Here is a 16080-nt window from a genome sequence, read left to right on the forward strand (position 1 = left end):
CTAGGACGGCATCATTGGTAACTTCAAATCTTGCAAAGGACATCTATCATCTAGAAATGCATACTGGTTCAGTAATAATTGCAACAATAAATGGTCTACATGAAAGATCTTCAGCAACTACTGTACATTAAGTTATCAGCCTCTTTTATTTCTTCATTTTCATTCAAAAAAATTCAAAAATATTTTATACAAAATAGCTCGATGTAGCTATTAAAGGAGAAGGAAAGGCTGAGTTTACTTGGAAGTGCCAAAAGTTAGGGACAATAAGGGGCCGATTCACAAAGGGTCGAATATCAAGGGTTAATTAACCCTCGATATTCGACTGGGAATTAAAATCCTTCGACTTCGAATATCGAAGTCGAAGGATTTTAGCGCAAATAGTGCGATCGAACGATCTAAGGATTATTCCTTCTATTGAACGATAAAATCCTTCGAATCGAAGGATTTTAATCCAACGATCGAAGGAATATCCTTCGATAAAAAAAAGTTAGCCAAGCCTATGGGGACCTTCCCCATAGGCTAACATTGAGTTCGGTAGCTTTTAGATGGCGAACTAGGGGGTCGAAGTTTTTTCTTAAAGAGACAGTACTTTGACTATTGAATGGTCAAATGGTCGAATGGTCGAACGATTTTTAGTTCGAATAGTTCGATTCGAAGTCGTAGTCGTAGTCGAAGGTCGTAGTAGCCCATTCGATGGTCGAAGTAGCCCAAAAAACACTTCGAAATTCGAAGTTTTTTTACTTCGAATCCTTCACACGAAGTTAGTGAATCGGCCCCTAAGTGATTGCATATTGCATATACTTACCTGAAACCCCGGGCCGGTGCTCCTATCAGCAGAAAACTGCACCCGCGAGCACCACGGAGCAGCTTCCTTCTTTTTCTTTCTTCAAATTTCGCGCCAGACACATGCACGGTAGAACAAAATAGCCTACTTCTTTGTTAAAGTTTGGCTTGTCGTGATACTGCGCATGCGTACCCGTGCGAAGAAGGAAGAAGCAAGCTGATCACTCTGTGGTGTTCGCTGGAAGAGTCCTGTAGCAATGCAATTTTCTGCTGATAGGAGCACCGGCCCGGGATTCGGGTAGTCTAGTAAAGTCAAGTAAATACAATCACTTGGGGGTGCCTAACTTTTGGCACCTCAAGTAAACTCAGCCTTTCCTTCTCCTTTAACGCTATTTTAATCTATATTAATAGTTATTTATTTATGGATAAAAATGTAAATAATACTTAGCATAAAGATTTCTTGGTTTTCTTTTATAGTAGTAAACAGAATCCTGAATTCTTAACATGGCACCTGCCTTGGATATTTTTAGTTTTTAAAATTTTTTGAGCAGAAAATGTCATGTGAAAAAAACAAGTTTGTGTACAATAGCAGGACCACGAGGGGAAGGAGATCAGCAAGGAAAGCACTAGGTTCCTTACAGGGAAACACTAAATATTGTTATATGAAATATTAAAAATAACTCATATATGGATCCAAAGGAGTGGCAGCGGTCAGTAACTTTTGGTATGTTATAGAATGGCCAATGCTCAGTAACTTTTCAATTGGTCTTCATTATTTTTTTATTTTAGTTTTTTCATTATTTGGCCTTCTGACTCTTTCTACCTTTCAAAAGGGGGGTCAGGGAAAATTTTGGCCATTACTATAAGAGAATAATTTTTACCATTTGTTATTTTCTGGTTGTAAATATGCAATAATCAAATAAATTGATCTAGCATTGTGAGCTTCAGAGCTAGGGCAGAGTATTGAGTTTTATCTTAAAGACAAACCATTAGGAATAAAACTATAGAGAAGAAAATGTGTTTTCTCTTATTAATCTCAAACACTTTAAATATCCTTTAGGTATGGCAACTATACTTTGTATATCCAAATTTGATGAGAAAAATTACTGTAATGCACAGGTCTAGGTGATGCTTACACTAATGTTTTATACATACATTAAATACTATGTTTTTAAGGGTTGCACTGTTAAATTACAGTCACATATATTGCTTTGAACTTTGGCCTGAACCAGTCATGCTCCAATTTGACAACAATCCTTTTCCAGCTGGGTTGCTCCCAAACATTTTGGCAAACTACAGCTTAACTAAAGAAGTAGGTAGAAATGTTGCACATTATGTTTTGGGCTTCTGTACCAGCCCAAGACAATCACAGCCCTTTAGCAGGAAAGATTTGGGCCTCCAAAGATGCCCCCAGTAACTTCCTATCTTCTTTTCTGCTAATTTACTGCACATGCTCTGTGCTGCTGTCACTTACTGAGCTTAGGGACTGACACACAATATAGTGTATATATAGAATAGAAATGTCACAATATAAGGTTGATTAATAAATAATTTACATTATTGGTACATGGCAGCTCAGAAACCTCAATTAGCATCAGATTTAATAATCAGCCCTGTAGCATCACCTTTATGACAGGCAAACCTCATTTTGCTGTTTGATGATTTGCGACGACCCCTAAGCTTAGCTTCTGAACAGCTGCTCAGAGCCTACTGAGCATGTGAGTGTCACAGACACACCTAACAAAACCTAAGATGGTAAACTCCAGTGACAACGTTGAAGTAATGAATCATTGCTGCCAGGGCCGGATTTACATAGAAGGCGCTATGTTGTTTGTCGCCCCCGTCCCCTCCCTTTTATTTGCTCAAATTTTCATCCTTCATCATCATTCATTGTTTTCACCAAAGCAATTGGGATTGGCGCTCAGGAAATTTAAAAAAAAAAACGATTGTATCTCATGCACATCCCCAATGTGGTTGGGCAGCATGCCGCCCCCTAAAATCCTGCCACCCTAGGCCCGGCCTTGGTGGCCTCTTCACAAATCCTGGCCTGATTGGTGCTATAGAGATGCTGAACCTTTATAATGGTTCAATAAGTTCAGTAGCCATATTCATTTAGGGTTTAGTTCTCCTTTAATGCCACCCTACTATACTGGCCACTGTTATACAAGCACATTTTGGTTGCCCCATACATAAAATGTAGTATGTTTATGGTAGCCATTAATACAGGGCTGCTTTTCTTCAGCTGGAGCTATGCATCTTGTTTAAACAAATAAAAACAAATAAAGAAGGGACATTGCAAATATAAGAACAAGAGAACAACTTTTCAGTCTGCTAAAAAAAAACTGAAGCTTGGTCAAAAGCTCATCTTTCAGCAGGACAATGATCCCAAACACAATGTCAAAGTAATACTGGAGTGGTTTAAGATTGAAAAGGTAAATGCTTTTCAATGGTCTGTAAAGTAAACAATGTGGAAAAATAGACTGATAAGGCAAAAATAACCAAAATGAAGTATTTCCTTGGAAACTACCAGAGTGGCAGACTAATGAAGAAATATATACGGTTTATCTTAGACTCATGAGCACCCACAGGAGTTTATTACAGCAATGTTATTTGTTTTGCTTTGGTATATTTAATGATGCTAGAAATATTCTAAAAGGTCCTGTCCATCCTATAATATAGTGCAAGGGTCCTCAACCTTTTTTAACCCGTGAGCCACATTCCAATGTAAAAAGAGTTGGAGAGCAACACATACTCTCCAGCGCCGATCCGCGCCTTTATGCCGCCTGAGGCCTTCCTTTGCTGCCCCGACCCCTCCTCATGGCGCTCACATTTTCTGCGCAGGAGGGGGTCGGGGCGCTGCACGACACTAGTGCAGAGAGCGCAATTGCGCTTTCTGCACTAGAAGAGCCAAATTTCCGGGTTGAAAACCGGAAATTCGGCTCTTAGTTACCAGGAGCGGCATTTTTGCCGCCCCTGGTAACCAGGGGGGCGCTGCCGCCTGAGGCGAGTGTCTCAACTCGCCTCATTGGTGGAGCGCCCCTGATACTCTCTCGCTGACCCCTTCTCTGTCCCTACTTTTCTCTGTTCGGTGAGCCTATTCCCATCTACTAAATCTTTCTTTTCCAGCTAGAACCTTTTACTTCCTACTAAAACATAAACAAATCAACTTGAAAATAAAAAAACTTTCCTTACCCCTGTCAGCCTTGGCAAAAGCCACCTAGTCTCCAGTGGCGGAACTACCGGGGAGCAGGGGTGCACCAGGTCCGTCGGTGGTTTGTGCACCTTCGTACCCACAGAGAATATCACTTCTGGAGGGGGGTGCCTGGCTGCATGACCTGCACCTGGGACGGGCGCCTGTTATTTACTGTATGTTACTGCTAGTCTCAATAGTTCTCGTACAGCTAAAACTACTCTACTGCACCGGTGTTGCAATTTTGCACTGAAATCCATTTTTTAAAAGAGCATACAGATTTGACTATAAAGATTTTCATTCATCCAGGTCATGGTATATCTAGTATAGGTTAATCTAAAAACAACTGGACTTGCTGTGTAATCAATGAAGACGTTTCACTACTCATCCGAGCAGCTTCTTCAGTTCAACTGACTGGTGTGGGAAGTTTTCGGCATATAAACTCTTCCACTAATCCAATCACAATGACACATTGTAACTCTTCAAAGAGGTGACATCTGAAGAATTTCACAGAGGTGTTGATTCTGTGTAGTTACTGTGATAGGATTATCCAGTGCGTCATGCAACTCCTAAATACAGGTGTTACTTGTGAGAGTTGCATGAATGGATATGTGAAGTGTTCTGAAACCACCGGGGTACAGCTGTTAGAACAGCATTGTATGTAGCAGACAGGTGGTGTCGAAGGCCCCCGCCTCTGTTCAGGGATGGTTTCTCCACCTTGACATGAATCGCCTCTTTCACGCCTCGTTCAAACCATCGGTCTTCTTTATCCAATATTTGGACCTTGCTATCTTCAAAGGAGTGTCCCTTGTCTTTTAAGTGTAGAAAAACAGCTGAGTTTTGCCCTATAGAGTTCGCCCTCCTATGCTGAGCAGTTGTTTTGTCTCCCCAAAGTAGACCTTGAACAGTAAATTCAAATTTTCGAGTGTCAAAATTCACACATTCAAATTTTAATCCTGCCTATCCGAATGTGAGATACTGTATATCACACCTCGACCCTGGAAACAATGGCAGAGGTCTGTTGAGTCATTTGTAGATATTAATAGCCTTCCTGACATTCAAGTTTTTTGGGGGGGGGGAAACAACTCGATTCGTATGAATTGAATACGATTCAAATTTTCGAGTCTGAACCATTTGATCGAATATTACATACCACTATAATCCATTACAAGAGCTATAGACCTAAAAGTGGAAAGGTGGTGAGAGGCAAAAGAAGTTTTGATGTTGTGCATTTATATAGTGACAAGGGTTAATAGTGTATCGCAAATGGATTGAATGGAGCACTAGGCTTGAGTAGTAGATCATTAGCAGAAATGTGAGTTGGATTAATAGAGTAATGTTAAGTTTTCAGGGATAGTTAAAGGGATTCTGTCATGATTTTGGTTTACTTTTTATTTCTAAATTACATTGCAAATAATTCACTCTACCATTTACATTTTTATTCTTGAACCAACAAATACATTTTATTAGCTGATATAGTGGTGTGGAAGTGAGCACTAAACAACTGCTCACCAAGCAAATGGCTTAGCATAGGAGGGCGAACTCTATAGGTCAAAACTCAGCTGTCTTTCTACACTTAAAAGACAAGGGACACTCCTTTGAAGATAACAAGGTCCAAATATTGGATAAAGAAGACCGCTGGTTTGAACGAGGCGTGAAAGAAGCGATTCATGTCAAGGTGGAGAAACCATCCCTGAACAGAGGCGGGGGCCTTCGACAACACCTGTCTGCTACATACAATGCTGTTCTAACATCTGTACCCCGGGCGGTTTCAGAACACTTCACACATCCATTCATGCAACTCTCACAAGTAACACCTGTATCTAGGAGTTGCATGACGCACTGGATAATCCTATCACAGTAACTACACAGAAGAGTTACAATGTGCCATTGTGATTGGATTAGTGGAAGAGTTTATATGACGAAAACTTCCCACACCAGTCAGTTGAACTGAAGAAGCTGCTCGGATGAGTAGTGAAACGTCTTCATTGATTACACAACAAGTCCAGTTGTTTTTAGATTTACCTATACTAGATAGCATACAGATTTGTTTATATTTAATTTTAAAATTTGACATAGGGTTAGACATGATTTATATTTCCCAGGTGCCCCTAACCATGGAACTTGTGTGCTGATAAACTTCAGTAACTCTTTACTCTGCTACACTGCAAGTTGGAGTGATATCACCTGCTCCCTCCCCCCAGCAGCCTAACAACAGAACAATGAGCAGCTAACCAGATAGCAGCTACCTGACATCTCTGCTGAAGGATTTGTTTGTATTGCTAAAAATGCTCCCTAGCTAGTGGTAAACATGAGAATAGCACCCAAGCAGGAAAAACCGTGCACGCCTTGGGTCATACTGAAGTACAGTACAATGAGAAGGGGAGAAATAATAGCTGCCTCAAAGCAGTTAGTTCCTGAAGTATTGGCTCCTTCTTAAAGCTGAAAATTAGGTACAATGCACTGAGCTGTCTCCACACCACTATATCAGCTAATAAAATGTATTTGTTGGTTCAAGAATAAAAATGTAAATGGTAGAGTGAATTATTTGCAATGTAATTTAGAAATAAAAAGTAAACCAAAATCATGACAGAATCCCTTTAACTATCCCTGAAAACTTACCATTACTCTATTAATCAAACTCACATTTCTGCTATTGATCTACTACTCAAGCCTAATGCTCCATTCAATCCATTTGCGATACACTATTAACCCTTGTCACTATATAAATGCACATCAAAACTTCTTTTGCCTCTCACCACCTTTCCACTTTTAGGTCTGTAGCTCTTGTAATGGATTATAGTGGTATGTAATATTCGATCAAATGGTTCAGACTCGAAAATTTGAATCGTATTAGATTCATACGAATCGAGTTGTTTTTTGCAAAAAAAAAAAACTTGAATGTCAGGAAGGCTATTGATATCTCCAAATGACTCAACGGACCTCTGTCATTGTTTCCAGGGTCGAGGTGTGATATACAGTATCTCACATTCAAATAGGCAGGATTAAAATTTGAATGTGTGAATTTTGACACTCGAAAATTCGAATTTACTGTTCAAGTTATACTATACTTTGATAAATGACTTTACCTTAATGTTTACAATTTTTTTTTTAGTAGACCTAAGGGCACATTTACTATGGGTCGAATATCGAGGGTTAATTAACCCTCGATATTCGACCGTCGAAGTATCGAGGGTTATAAAATATCGAAGTCGAAGGATTTACGGCAATTCCTGCGATCGAACGATCAAAGGAAAAATCGTTCGATGGAACGATTAAATACTTCGAATCGAACGATAGGAAGGATTTTAATCCATCGATCTAACGATTTTCCTTAGATCCCAAATTGGTAGGAAAGCCTATCAGGACCTTCCCCATAGGCCAACATTGGTGCTCGGTAGGTTTTAGGTGGCGAAGTAGGTGGCGAAGACTTAAATACTTCGACTATCGAATAGTCGAAAGATTTTTAGTTCGAATCGTTCGATTCGTAGTCGAAGTAGCCAATTCGATGGTCGAAGTAGCCAAAAAAATACTTCGAAATTCGAAGTATTTTTTATTCTAATCCTTCACTCGAGCTAAGTAAATGTGCCCCTTAAAGTCTGGAAATCCAATTACAAAAAGACCCGGAAAACTCGTGGTCCCACGCATTCTGGATAACAATGTACCATACCTGAACTTGTTAATAATAGTAGTAATATAGTATTCAAGCAGATTTTATGAAATTGTATATTATTTCAAAATAAAAAGCAACTCCCACACCTGTATTTTTTTGAATGGCTGCACCCTGCATTTTGGAGGCACTGAAAAAGATTCCATCATATAAGTTTTTTTTTACAGATGTTAACTGTATGAAACACTGTGTGAAATAACCATAAAACTAACAATATGCATTTGTCATTAAAGCGAATGAACAATCTAGCTGAAAATTCTTGAATCAAATTTTTTTTTTCTGTCAAATTCATCCATGTTAATGCCTGAGTGCAGAATTAGGAAGTCCTTCAGAAATCTATGACTTTTGTATGACTTTGTAAACCACGCTTATCTTTATGCAGGAACCCATTTTCTATTGCTGTTATAGAGGAGAGAGTATCTTCCTGGAATCTGGGGATAATAAGCACCTGCAATAGATAAAAGTTGATAATAGGAATAAAACATAATTATTTACTATATCAATATATTAATCTTTTATCTATGCAATATTGGTATTTAAATGATTTTGACATCAGAGCATTTTTATCTTTCTGTCTGACAGTTGTTGAATCAATGTGCCTTGACAGCTTCGGAAGACTGTTCTGCAATACTAAGTGATCAAGCAGTCTGTCCAATTAGAAACTTCTGTTGCCACTGTTAAAATGTTTATCAGAAATATGAACAGATCTCAGAGTATGAAAAGCAGAAGCAACTCTATTCCATCCAGATGGGCATCCTTGTAGACAGGAAAATGAAACAATATCTAACCACCATTGATTAGATATTGTTTAGAAGTTGTGAAGGCAGAAATCAAAGCAATAAGTACATTTTCTACATTGATATAAGCCATATAAAATGTGAAGTTGTTCACTGTGTTAACTTACAATGTTATGAATAACCATGCGTATGATATCTGATTTGTCAGGACAGAAAGTTTTATCTACAGATCACAGGAGGGGATAGCATTCTGAGCTGACAGATACAATTTTGGGTTTCTGTAGTAGGGTTCTTTAATCGATTTTCGAGATTTATCATACACCACTTTATTCACCACCTTAAACCTGTCGAATTGCTGTTTTTAGGGATGCATCGAATCCACTTTTTTGGATTCGGCCGAACACCCGAACCCTTTGCAAAAGATTCGGCCAAATACTGAACCGAATCTGAACCCTAATTTGCATATGCAAATTAGGGGTGGGAAGGGGAAAAAGTTTTGTGAAAAAACATCACGTGATTTCCCTCCCCACCCCTAATTTACATATGCAATTAGGATTCGGATTTGGTTCAGCCTGGCAGAAGAATCCGAATCCATCTGAAAAATCCTGAATCCTGGCCGAATCCCGAACTGAATCCTGGATTCGGTGCATCCCTAGCTGTTTTAGCCTGTGGAAGACGTCCTGGGATCAATTCAGAGTGGTTTGCAGCCTTCCTGACATTCAAGGTTTTTTTGGGGGAAAAAACTCTAATCAAATTCAATTTGAATTTTCAGGTCAATCGTATTCACCAGAGTTTGCCAAATTCTATTTTTTTTTTTTTTAATAAATTGCAATTGGTCGAATTTCGAGTTCATGGGAGTTCTAAATAACTCCCATGAACTCGAAATTTGACTCTTGATAAATCTGCCCTCTGGTAAGTGAAAGTTACTATAAAACACTCCCTACAAGTGGATATGTATTAAAAAACCTGTAAAGATATCTGTGTTACTACTTAGTATATAAAAGGCAGAGTTTGTTCCTGACAGCAACAATATAACAATAAAAATGCAAGGCTCTGGGGAATGCATACTTTTGGAAGAGGCAATGTTGGAACCCTCTCATAGAGGGTGGTGGTGTAAAGCTGTGGCAAAAAATCTGTATCTTACAAAATTATTAAGCGGAGCATTTTAATGTGAGTAAAGAAAGAACTTTCTTCCATCTCTCCATGTAACATGTGACACTGTTGGAGATGTGAGTTAAAACAAATTATGCCACACAGCAGACAGAGGAAATAAATAAAGGGCAATTCAAAGAAATATTGTAATGCAACATATCAATTTGCAGTCGTTGGAACTACTGAGCTTATAATAAGGATATCATCAACAAAAAAGTTGTTTTTGTTGCAGTGATCTATTTACACATAAGAACTTTGCCCTTGGAATTCCAGCACTTTTTGGGGTCCTGCTATAATCACTGCTTGCCTTTCTAAAACCTCTTAGGGTCAGGGCACACAGGCAGATTTAGGGAGATTAGTCGCCCAGCGACAAATCTCCTCTTCTTCAGGGCGACTAATCTCCCCGAACTGCCTCCCCTGCCTCACAGGAAAGTTCGGGCGACTTGGAAAATTTATCGCGCCGAGTGCCATCCCGCCGGCGATTTACATTTTAGTCAACAGGAAGGCAGGGGAGGCAGTTCAGGGAGATTAGTCGCCCTGAAAAAGAGGAGATTTGTCTGCCTGTGTGCCCTGACCCTTAGAAATCTCAGAAGACTCAACCTGTAAGTAAAAAGCTTTTTAGTCAAGACTGAGATAGAGTTCTAATCCGTTGATAAACATGTGACCTTAGAGGCATACTTGGCATAATTCACTTTAAACCAGTGCAAATAAAAGACCTGAAGGACAAATGTCTTTAACGTTATACAAAGAAATCTTTATTAAAATGAAATGACTGCTCTTCAGAAAGCTATTCTTTTAAAAGAAAATTAAACATGAATATTGGGTGTGAATGCTTTACAATACTTTGTAAAGTGAGCTAGCTGATATTGTTACCATGAATAAACTAAAAGGCATCCTAATTACTGTATTAAAAGCTTTCAATCCCTTCTACAGTATTTTAAATAGGTCACAGACCCACCTTACTGTGGATGTTTACTGTGTGCTAATTAAACAGGTGGAGCATTCTAAAAATATAAATTATGTAAATCTGAAATGTAAAGGTAGACAATCTCTTATAGGGCAACAAAAGGATAACGGGTGGATCCAATTTTTTAGGCACCCCCTAGTGAATTTAATCTCTAATTTAGGACCCCAAAAAAGTAAGAATGGTGGTGCGGCACTCTCATATAGAATAATCTGGGAGGGATCTGGAAATAAAGAGACTGGGGCCAGGGGCCCAAGGTTAGTGATTACATTCACAGGGGGGTACCATTTTATGCCCTGCCTGAAATTGAATTTCCATTAAATAAAGGCATATCATTCAAAGTTATTATATTATATGATGGGCTGATTCATGTCAGATGACTGACTTGGCCATTCAAGAATATTCCACTTCTTTGCTTTAATAAACTCCTGGGTTGCTTTGGCTGTATGTTTTGGGTCATTGTCCATCTGTTTTGTGAAATGCTTCCCAATCAACATGACTGCATTTAGCTATATTTGAGCAGACAGTGTCTCTGAACACCTCAGAATTCATTCGGCTGCTTCTGTCCTGTGTCACATCATGGATAAACACTAGTGTCCCAGTGCCACTGGCAGCCATGTACGCCCAAGCCATCACACTGCCTCCACCATGTTTTTTTACAGATGTGGTATGCTTTGGATCATGAGCTATTCCACGACTCCATTCTTTTTTCTTGCTGTCATTCTGGTAGAGGTTGATCTTGGTTTCATCTGTCCAAAGAATGTTTTTTAGATTTTTTTAGCAAAATCCAATCTAGTCTTTCTATTCTTGATGCTTATGAGTGGTTTGCACCTTGCATTGCACCCTTTGTATTTACTTTCATGCAGTCTACTCTTTATGGTACACTTGGATATCGATACGCCTACCTCCTGGAGAGTGTTGTTCATTTGTTTGGCAAGGGGTTTCTCTTGTTTGTGAAGGGGTTTCTCTTCACCATGGAAATGATTTTGTGATCATCTACCACTGTTGGCTTCTGTGGACATCCAGGTGTTTTTGCGATGCTGAGTTCACCAGTGATTTCCTTCTTTCTCAGGATGTACCAAACTGTAGATTTTGCCACTCCTAATATTGTAGCAATTACTTGGATGGGTTTTTTCTGTTTTTGCAGCGTAAGGATGGCTTGTTTCACCTGCATGGAGAGCTCCTTTGACGACATGTCTGTTCACAGCAAAATCTTCCACATACAAGCACCCCCCTCAAATCAACTCCAGGGCTTTTATCTGCTTCATTGATAATGACATAAAGAAGGAATTGCCCCACACCTGCCCATGAAATAGCATTTGAGTCAATTGTCCAATCAGGGCCGGGCCAAGGTATTTTGGCACCCTAGGCAAGGGCTTCAATCAGTGCCCCCCCACCCGGTCCTACATTACCATTTCCCACCATACCATTCATATTGCCCCCTGTACCTGTGCCAGTAGCCATTATGTTGCCCCCATTTGTACCTGTGCCAACGGCAGTCAATGCCTCAGATTGCCCCCAGATCTGTACCTGTGCCAGCATAAGACAAAACGTCCATCATAGCGTTACCCCCAGTCGGTAATTATGCCAGCGGCAGCCAAAAAATCCATCATATTGTCCCTAATTTGTACCTGTGCCAGCAGGAGCCAAAAATCCATCATAATGCCCCAAACATGTGTACCTGTTCCAGCACCTATCATATTACCCCCATTTGTACCTGTGCCAGCAGCAGCCAAGACCTCATATGGCCCCCAATCTGTACTTGTGTCAGCAAAATCCACAATATTGCCTCCAAATATGTGCTTGTTCAAGCAGGAGCCAAAAAGGGGGGTTGGAATAGGTGGTTTGTAAAATTGAAAAACTATTAAAGGCCAAGCAAACCAGGGTTAAAAGAAAACAAAATCCCCTTAAAAGAGCGCCCCCCATCATGATTGCACCCTAGACGGGCGCCTACTCTGCCTACCCCTAGTTCCGGCCCTGTGTCCAATTGCTTTTGAGCCCCTGAAACGAAGTGATATTGTTAAAAAAAGGCTTTGGTTCCTCACATTTTTATGCAATATTTTTGTTCAACCCACTGAATTAAAGCTAAAAGGCTGCAGTTCAACTGCATCTGAGTTGTTTCATTTAAAATTCATTGTGGTAATGTACAGAACCAAAATTAGAAAAAAGTTGTATCTGTCTAAAGATTTATGGACCTAACTGTAAGCATATTCGGCTTCAAACTGTTCAGTAGCACGTGATATTTAGGATGTTTTCTTTTGGTTCCTAATGCTATGTGGAAGATAAGATGCTAGAAAATGGAAGCTTCAAGGCAATTTTCAGGTATTTCATCAAAACTGACACTTTTAGGAATGCATTGCGACATTGGATTCATCTGAATGTGTACTTTCCAAAAACATATTTTTTTGCATATTTACCCTGCAAAAAATGCAGTAAATGTGATGATTATTCAGTAGCTGAAGTAACTTCTAGGACAATTTGTATGTACTAACTTCATTTTGAGGTCTCTAATCTCCAGATTTTGGGAACGTATTGCAACCTGGTAGTTTGGAGTAGGAAGACGTTTACCCATTTTTTATTTGCCTGAATGTGTCCTTTTTTTTGGGAGGGGTCAACATTTGTTTTGTATTTTTATTCTATTTCTTATTTTCCTGCTTAATGTTAACTGGAAAATGAGTGGCAACAGAACTGATGGTCTGACATTGCAGAGTCTGCCATATGTATGCAGATTTGGAACAGTTCCAGAGTGCTTGGGGCATGGGCTGGGCATGGAGCAACTACCTTTGTTATTATTGACAAAAATTATGGTAGGTGGAGTAACTTAAAAAGTGAATGCAGGCATCTAGGAGCCATGATTAAAAAAAGGTCTTCCAATGTCATTTTCTTTGAAATTTTAATTATGCCATGTGCAACTTTAGGAAGATAGCGGGTACTGCAGAAGCAGGAAATCCCTTTTCTTGGAAGGGCATCCCATGTGCCAGAAGAGTGCCCTTCTTCAAACACTTCTCCTAAGCTGTTGAAGCAGTGGTGCAGTGGTGCATTCCTAAAAGAGGTGCCAAGGGAGCCTGCCAGCAACCATTCCTGGAGCAAAAGTCCAGCCTCCTGTCTGGAAAATGAACCCCAGTCTCCCTCATGACAGGCAGGGATATGAGGCACCCTGTGGTGCCATCCCAGGCTAGATTGGAAGTTAGGCTAAACCATGGCTTACTGCTTGCTTGTCCTGCACTCTTTACCTTGCGTGGGGATGGAGGTGCGTACCTAAGGTGACTAGCCCAGCTAGCGGTAGGCAGATAGAAGAGGTAATTGCCTAGAGCCCCCCCCATACTGTTGCACCCTACAGTGTGTATCCCTAGTTAAGGCCCTGGACTTTTTGCCAGCTCCATGTTTTTTTCCTGTCCAGAGCTCACTACACCAAAGCATTCTGTGACTATGGGACTGAAAAATGTTTCATAACATGAACTCAAATTACAGTGTAACTTATGACCTCTGTGCATTTTACCTTGATAAATTAATGAATGACAGGAGAATGTGGTGGGGCAAAATGTGTTACAGGGCATAGGATGATACCTATGGAAGCAGTCACATCAACTGAGACAGGCACTTTAAAATCAGTGGAAGCCAAGAGAGCTGCAAAGCAGGAAGTAGGGTTCTGGCTAATATGTTACACATCCAGTTACTCCAGCCTTTATACATTACATTTTTGCCTAACAAAATATATGAGAAACATTTTTAATTTTTCACAACCTATCTATTTACCCAGTTTTTATTTTTACACTGAACAATTCCTTTAATATTTATAGAATATAATCAGGTCTTTACCATATTTATGTAATAAAAGGTTAAAGTTTGCAACTGGTCTAATCACCTATAGCGCCCGGTCACTATAGTCACTTTTTTTAAAAGCAAACATCTTATTGGTTACTATGGATTACTGCACCTGTGCAAAATTTTTGGTTTCAATAATTTTTTATTGATTTTCAGGAATATATAATATAAAGTAGATATATGCAGTATGATATGTTTTAGATACAATGAATACTTTCCATCTCCATTATTTGAATTCTAAATCCAGGCAGTAACCAATCAGTGACTTGAGGGGGAGGCACAAGGGCCATAACTATTTGCTTTTGAATGTGAACTGCATGCTAAGGATCAACTGCAAACTCACTGAACAGTTTTGTCCCATGTGGCCACCCTTAAAGTCACTGACTAACTCCGAGTTAGAGAGCTGAAAAGCAGGAAGTCGTGTTCTGGCTAATATGTTATACATCCAATCATTCCAGCCTTTATGAATTGCATTTATATATATATATTAGAGACATGTTTTATTTAGCACAGCCTATCTATTTACTCAATTTTTATTTTTACACTGAACTGTTCCTTTAAGGGGGTGACATAACACTAGGTGCAAGCCTGTCAATTGGTTGCTACAAGTCTAGTCACCTATAGCAGCCAATTAGCAGGTAGCATTTTCATACCACATGGTTATTACCTTGTATTACATCTGGGGTTAAGCTTCCATCGAGACCTAGTAAGTGCTAGGGGCCCTGACAAAAGGCTGCCAATTGTGGTGATTGCTAAACCCATAATTATCACCAAGATCAGCTATGGAATGTTGGACAGAGCTGCTGAATAAAAAGCAAAATAACTCAAAAACTACAAATAATAAAAAATAACTCTCTACATCATACTAAAAGCTAATGCAAAGGTGAATAACCCCTTTAAGTTCCATCCAAGAAGATGCCTTGCTCAGCACAGATTGTTGAATTCACTGTGAATCTTTAAGGGATTTAAAAACAATTTAAACAATTAGTCTTTCCAAGTAAATAAAATATAATGTATTGTTGCTGTGAATTGGTAAAAGGTATGTGTTTACTTTAGAAAGACTGCAATAGTTTATATAAACAAGCTGCTGTGTATCGATGGGGGCAGCCATTCAAGATGAAAAAGGAGAAATGACACAGGATACCCAGCAGATAAAAGATAAGCTGTAGTAAAATAGTAGTATTCTGCAGAGTACATCTGTTATCCACTACATAACCTATGCTTGAATGGCTTTCCCAGGGCTACACATCAGCTTATTTATATAACTATAGTGTGGTGTTTTTGAAGCCAATACACCAGTTGTACCAGTGCATGGAAACAGTCAATAGCAATAATTAGGAGTGCTCTACCCTCTTGTATCCACCTGTGCAGGTTCCAGGTGCTAGACTGGAAGACCCTTGCCTGCTAGCTGGTTCAATTGTGCAGGGAAACAGTACGTTATATTTTAATTAATTTAGAACACTTTAATTTTTTGGTGTTACTGTTCCTTTAATGCTTGTCATTTAGAATTCCATGTACAGTTGGAAACAATCATTTAGTAACCCTAATTGCAGTTGTTTAGGGAACATCAGAGTTCTGCATGCCAGCTGCTAGCTCTGATTAAAGTTGAAAAAAACTTTCATAGGAGAGGTGGCAATAACAGGGCCCCCTTGCAGCCTGTGTCTGCTGCTGTTCCCTTACTTGTGTGCCTGAATGACGCAAAACAAGTTAGGGGATGGATAGGGGACATGTGGGTTAGCCCATGCACCTACTCACATAC

At 39.5% G+C, this 16080-nt stretch overlaps 1 protein-coding gene across 1 annotated transcript in view; it reads right to left on the reverse strand.

Moving 5' to 3' along the window:
• Window positions 1–7693: 7693 nt before the first annotated feature.
• stpg1.S (sperm-tail PG-rich repeat containing 1 S homeolog) overlaps window positions 7694–16080 on the reverse strand; it is a 28033-nt gene continuing 19646 nt past the window's right edge. Inside the window, exon 3 of the mRNA XM_018241324.2 lies at window positions 7694–8091. Coding sequence (XP_018096813.1) covers window positions 8018–8091 — 74 coding nt within the window. The 3' untranslated portion in view covers window positions 7694–8017. The remainder of the gene's footprint in view (window positions 8092–16080) is intronic.

The sequence above is a fragment of the Xenopus laevis genome, chromosome 2S (genome assembly GCF_017654675.1).
Source record: "Xenopus laevis strain J_2021 chromosome 2S, Xenopus_laevis_v10.1, whole genome shotgun sequence".
Lineage (NCBI taxonomy): Eukaryota > Metazoa > Chordata > Amphibia > Anura > Pipidae > Xenopus > Xenopus laevis.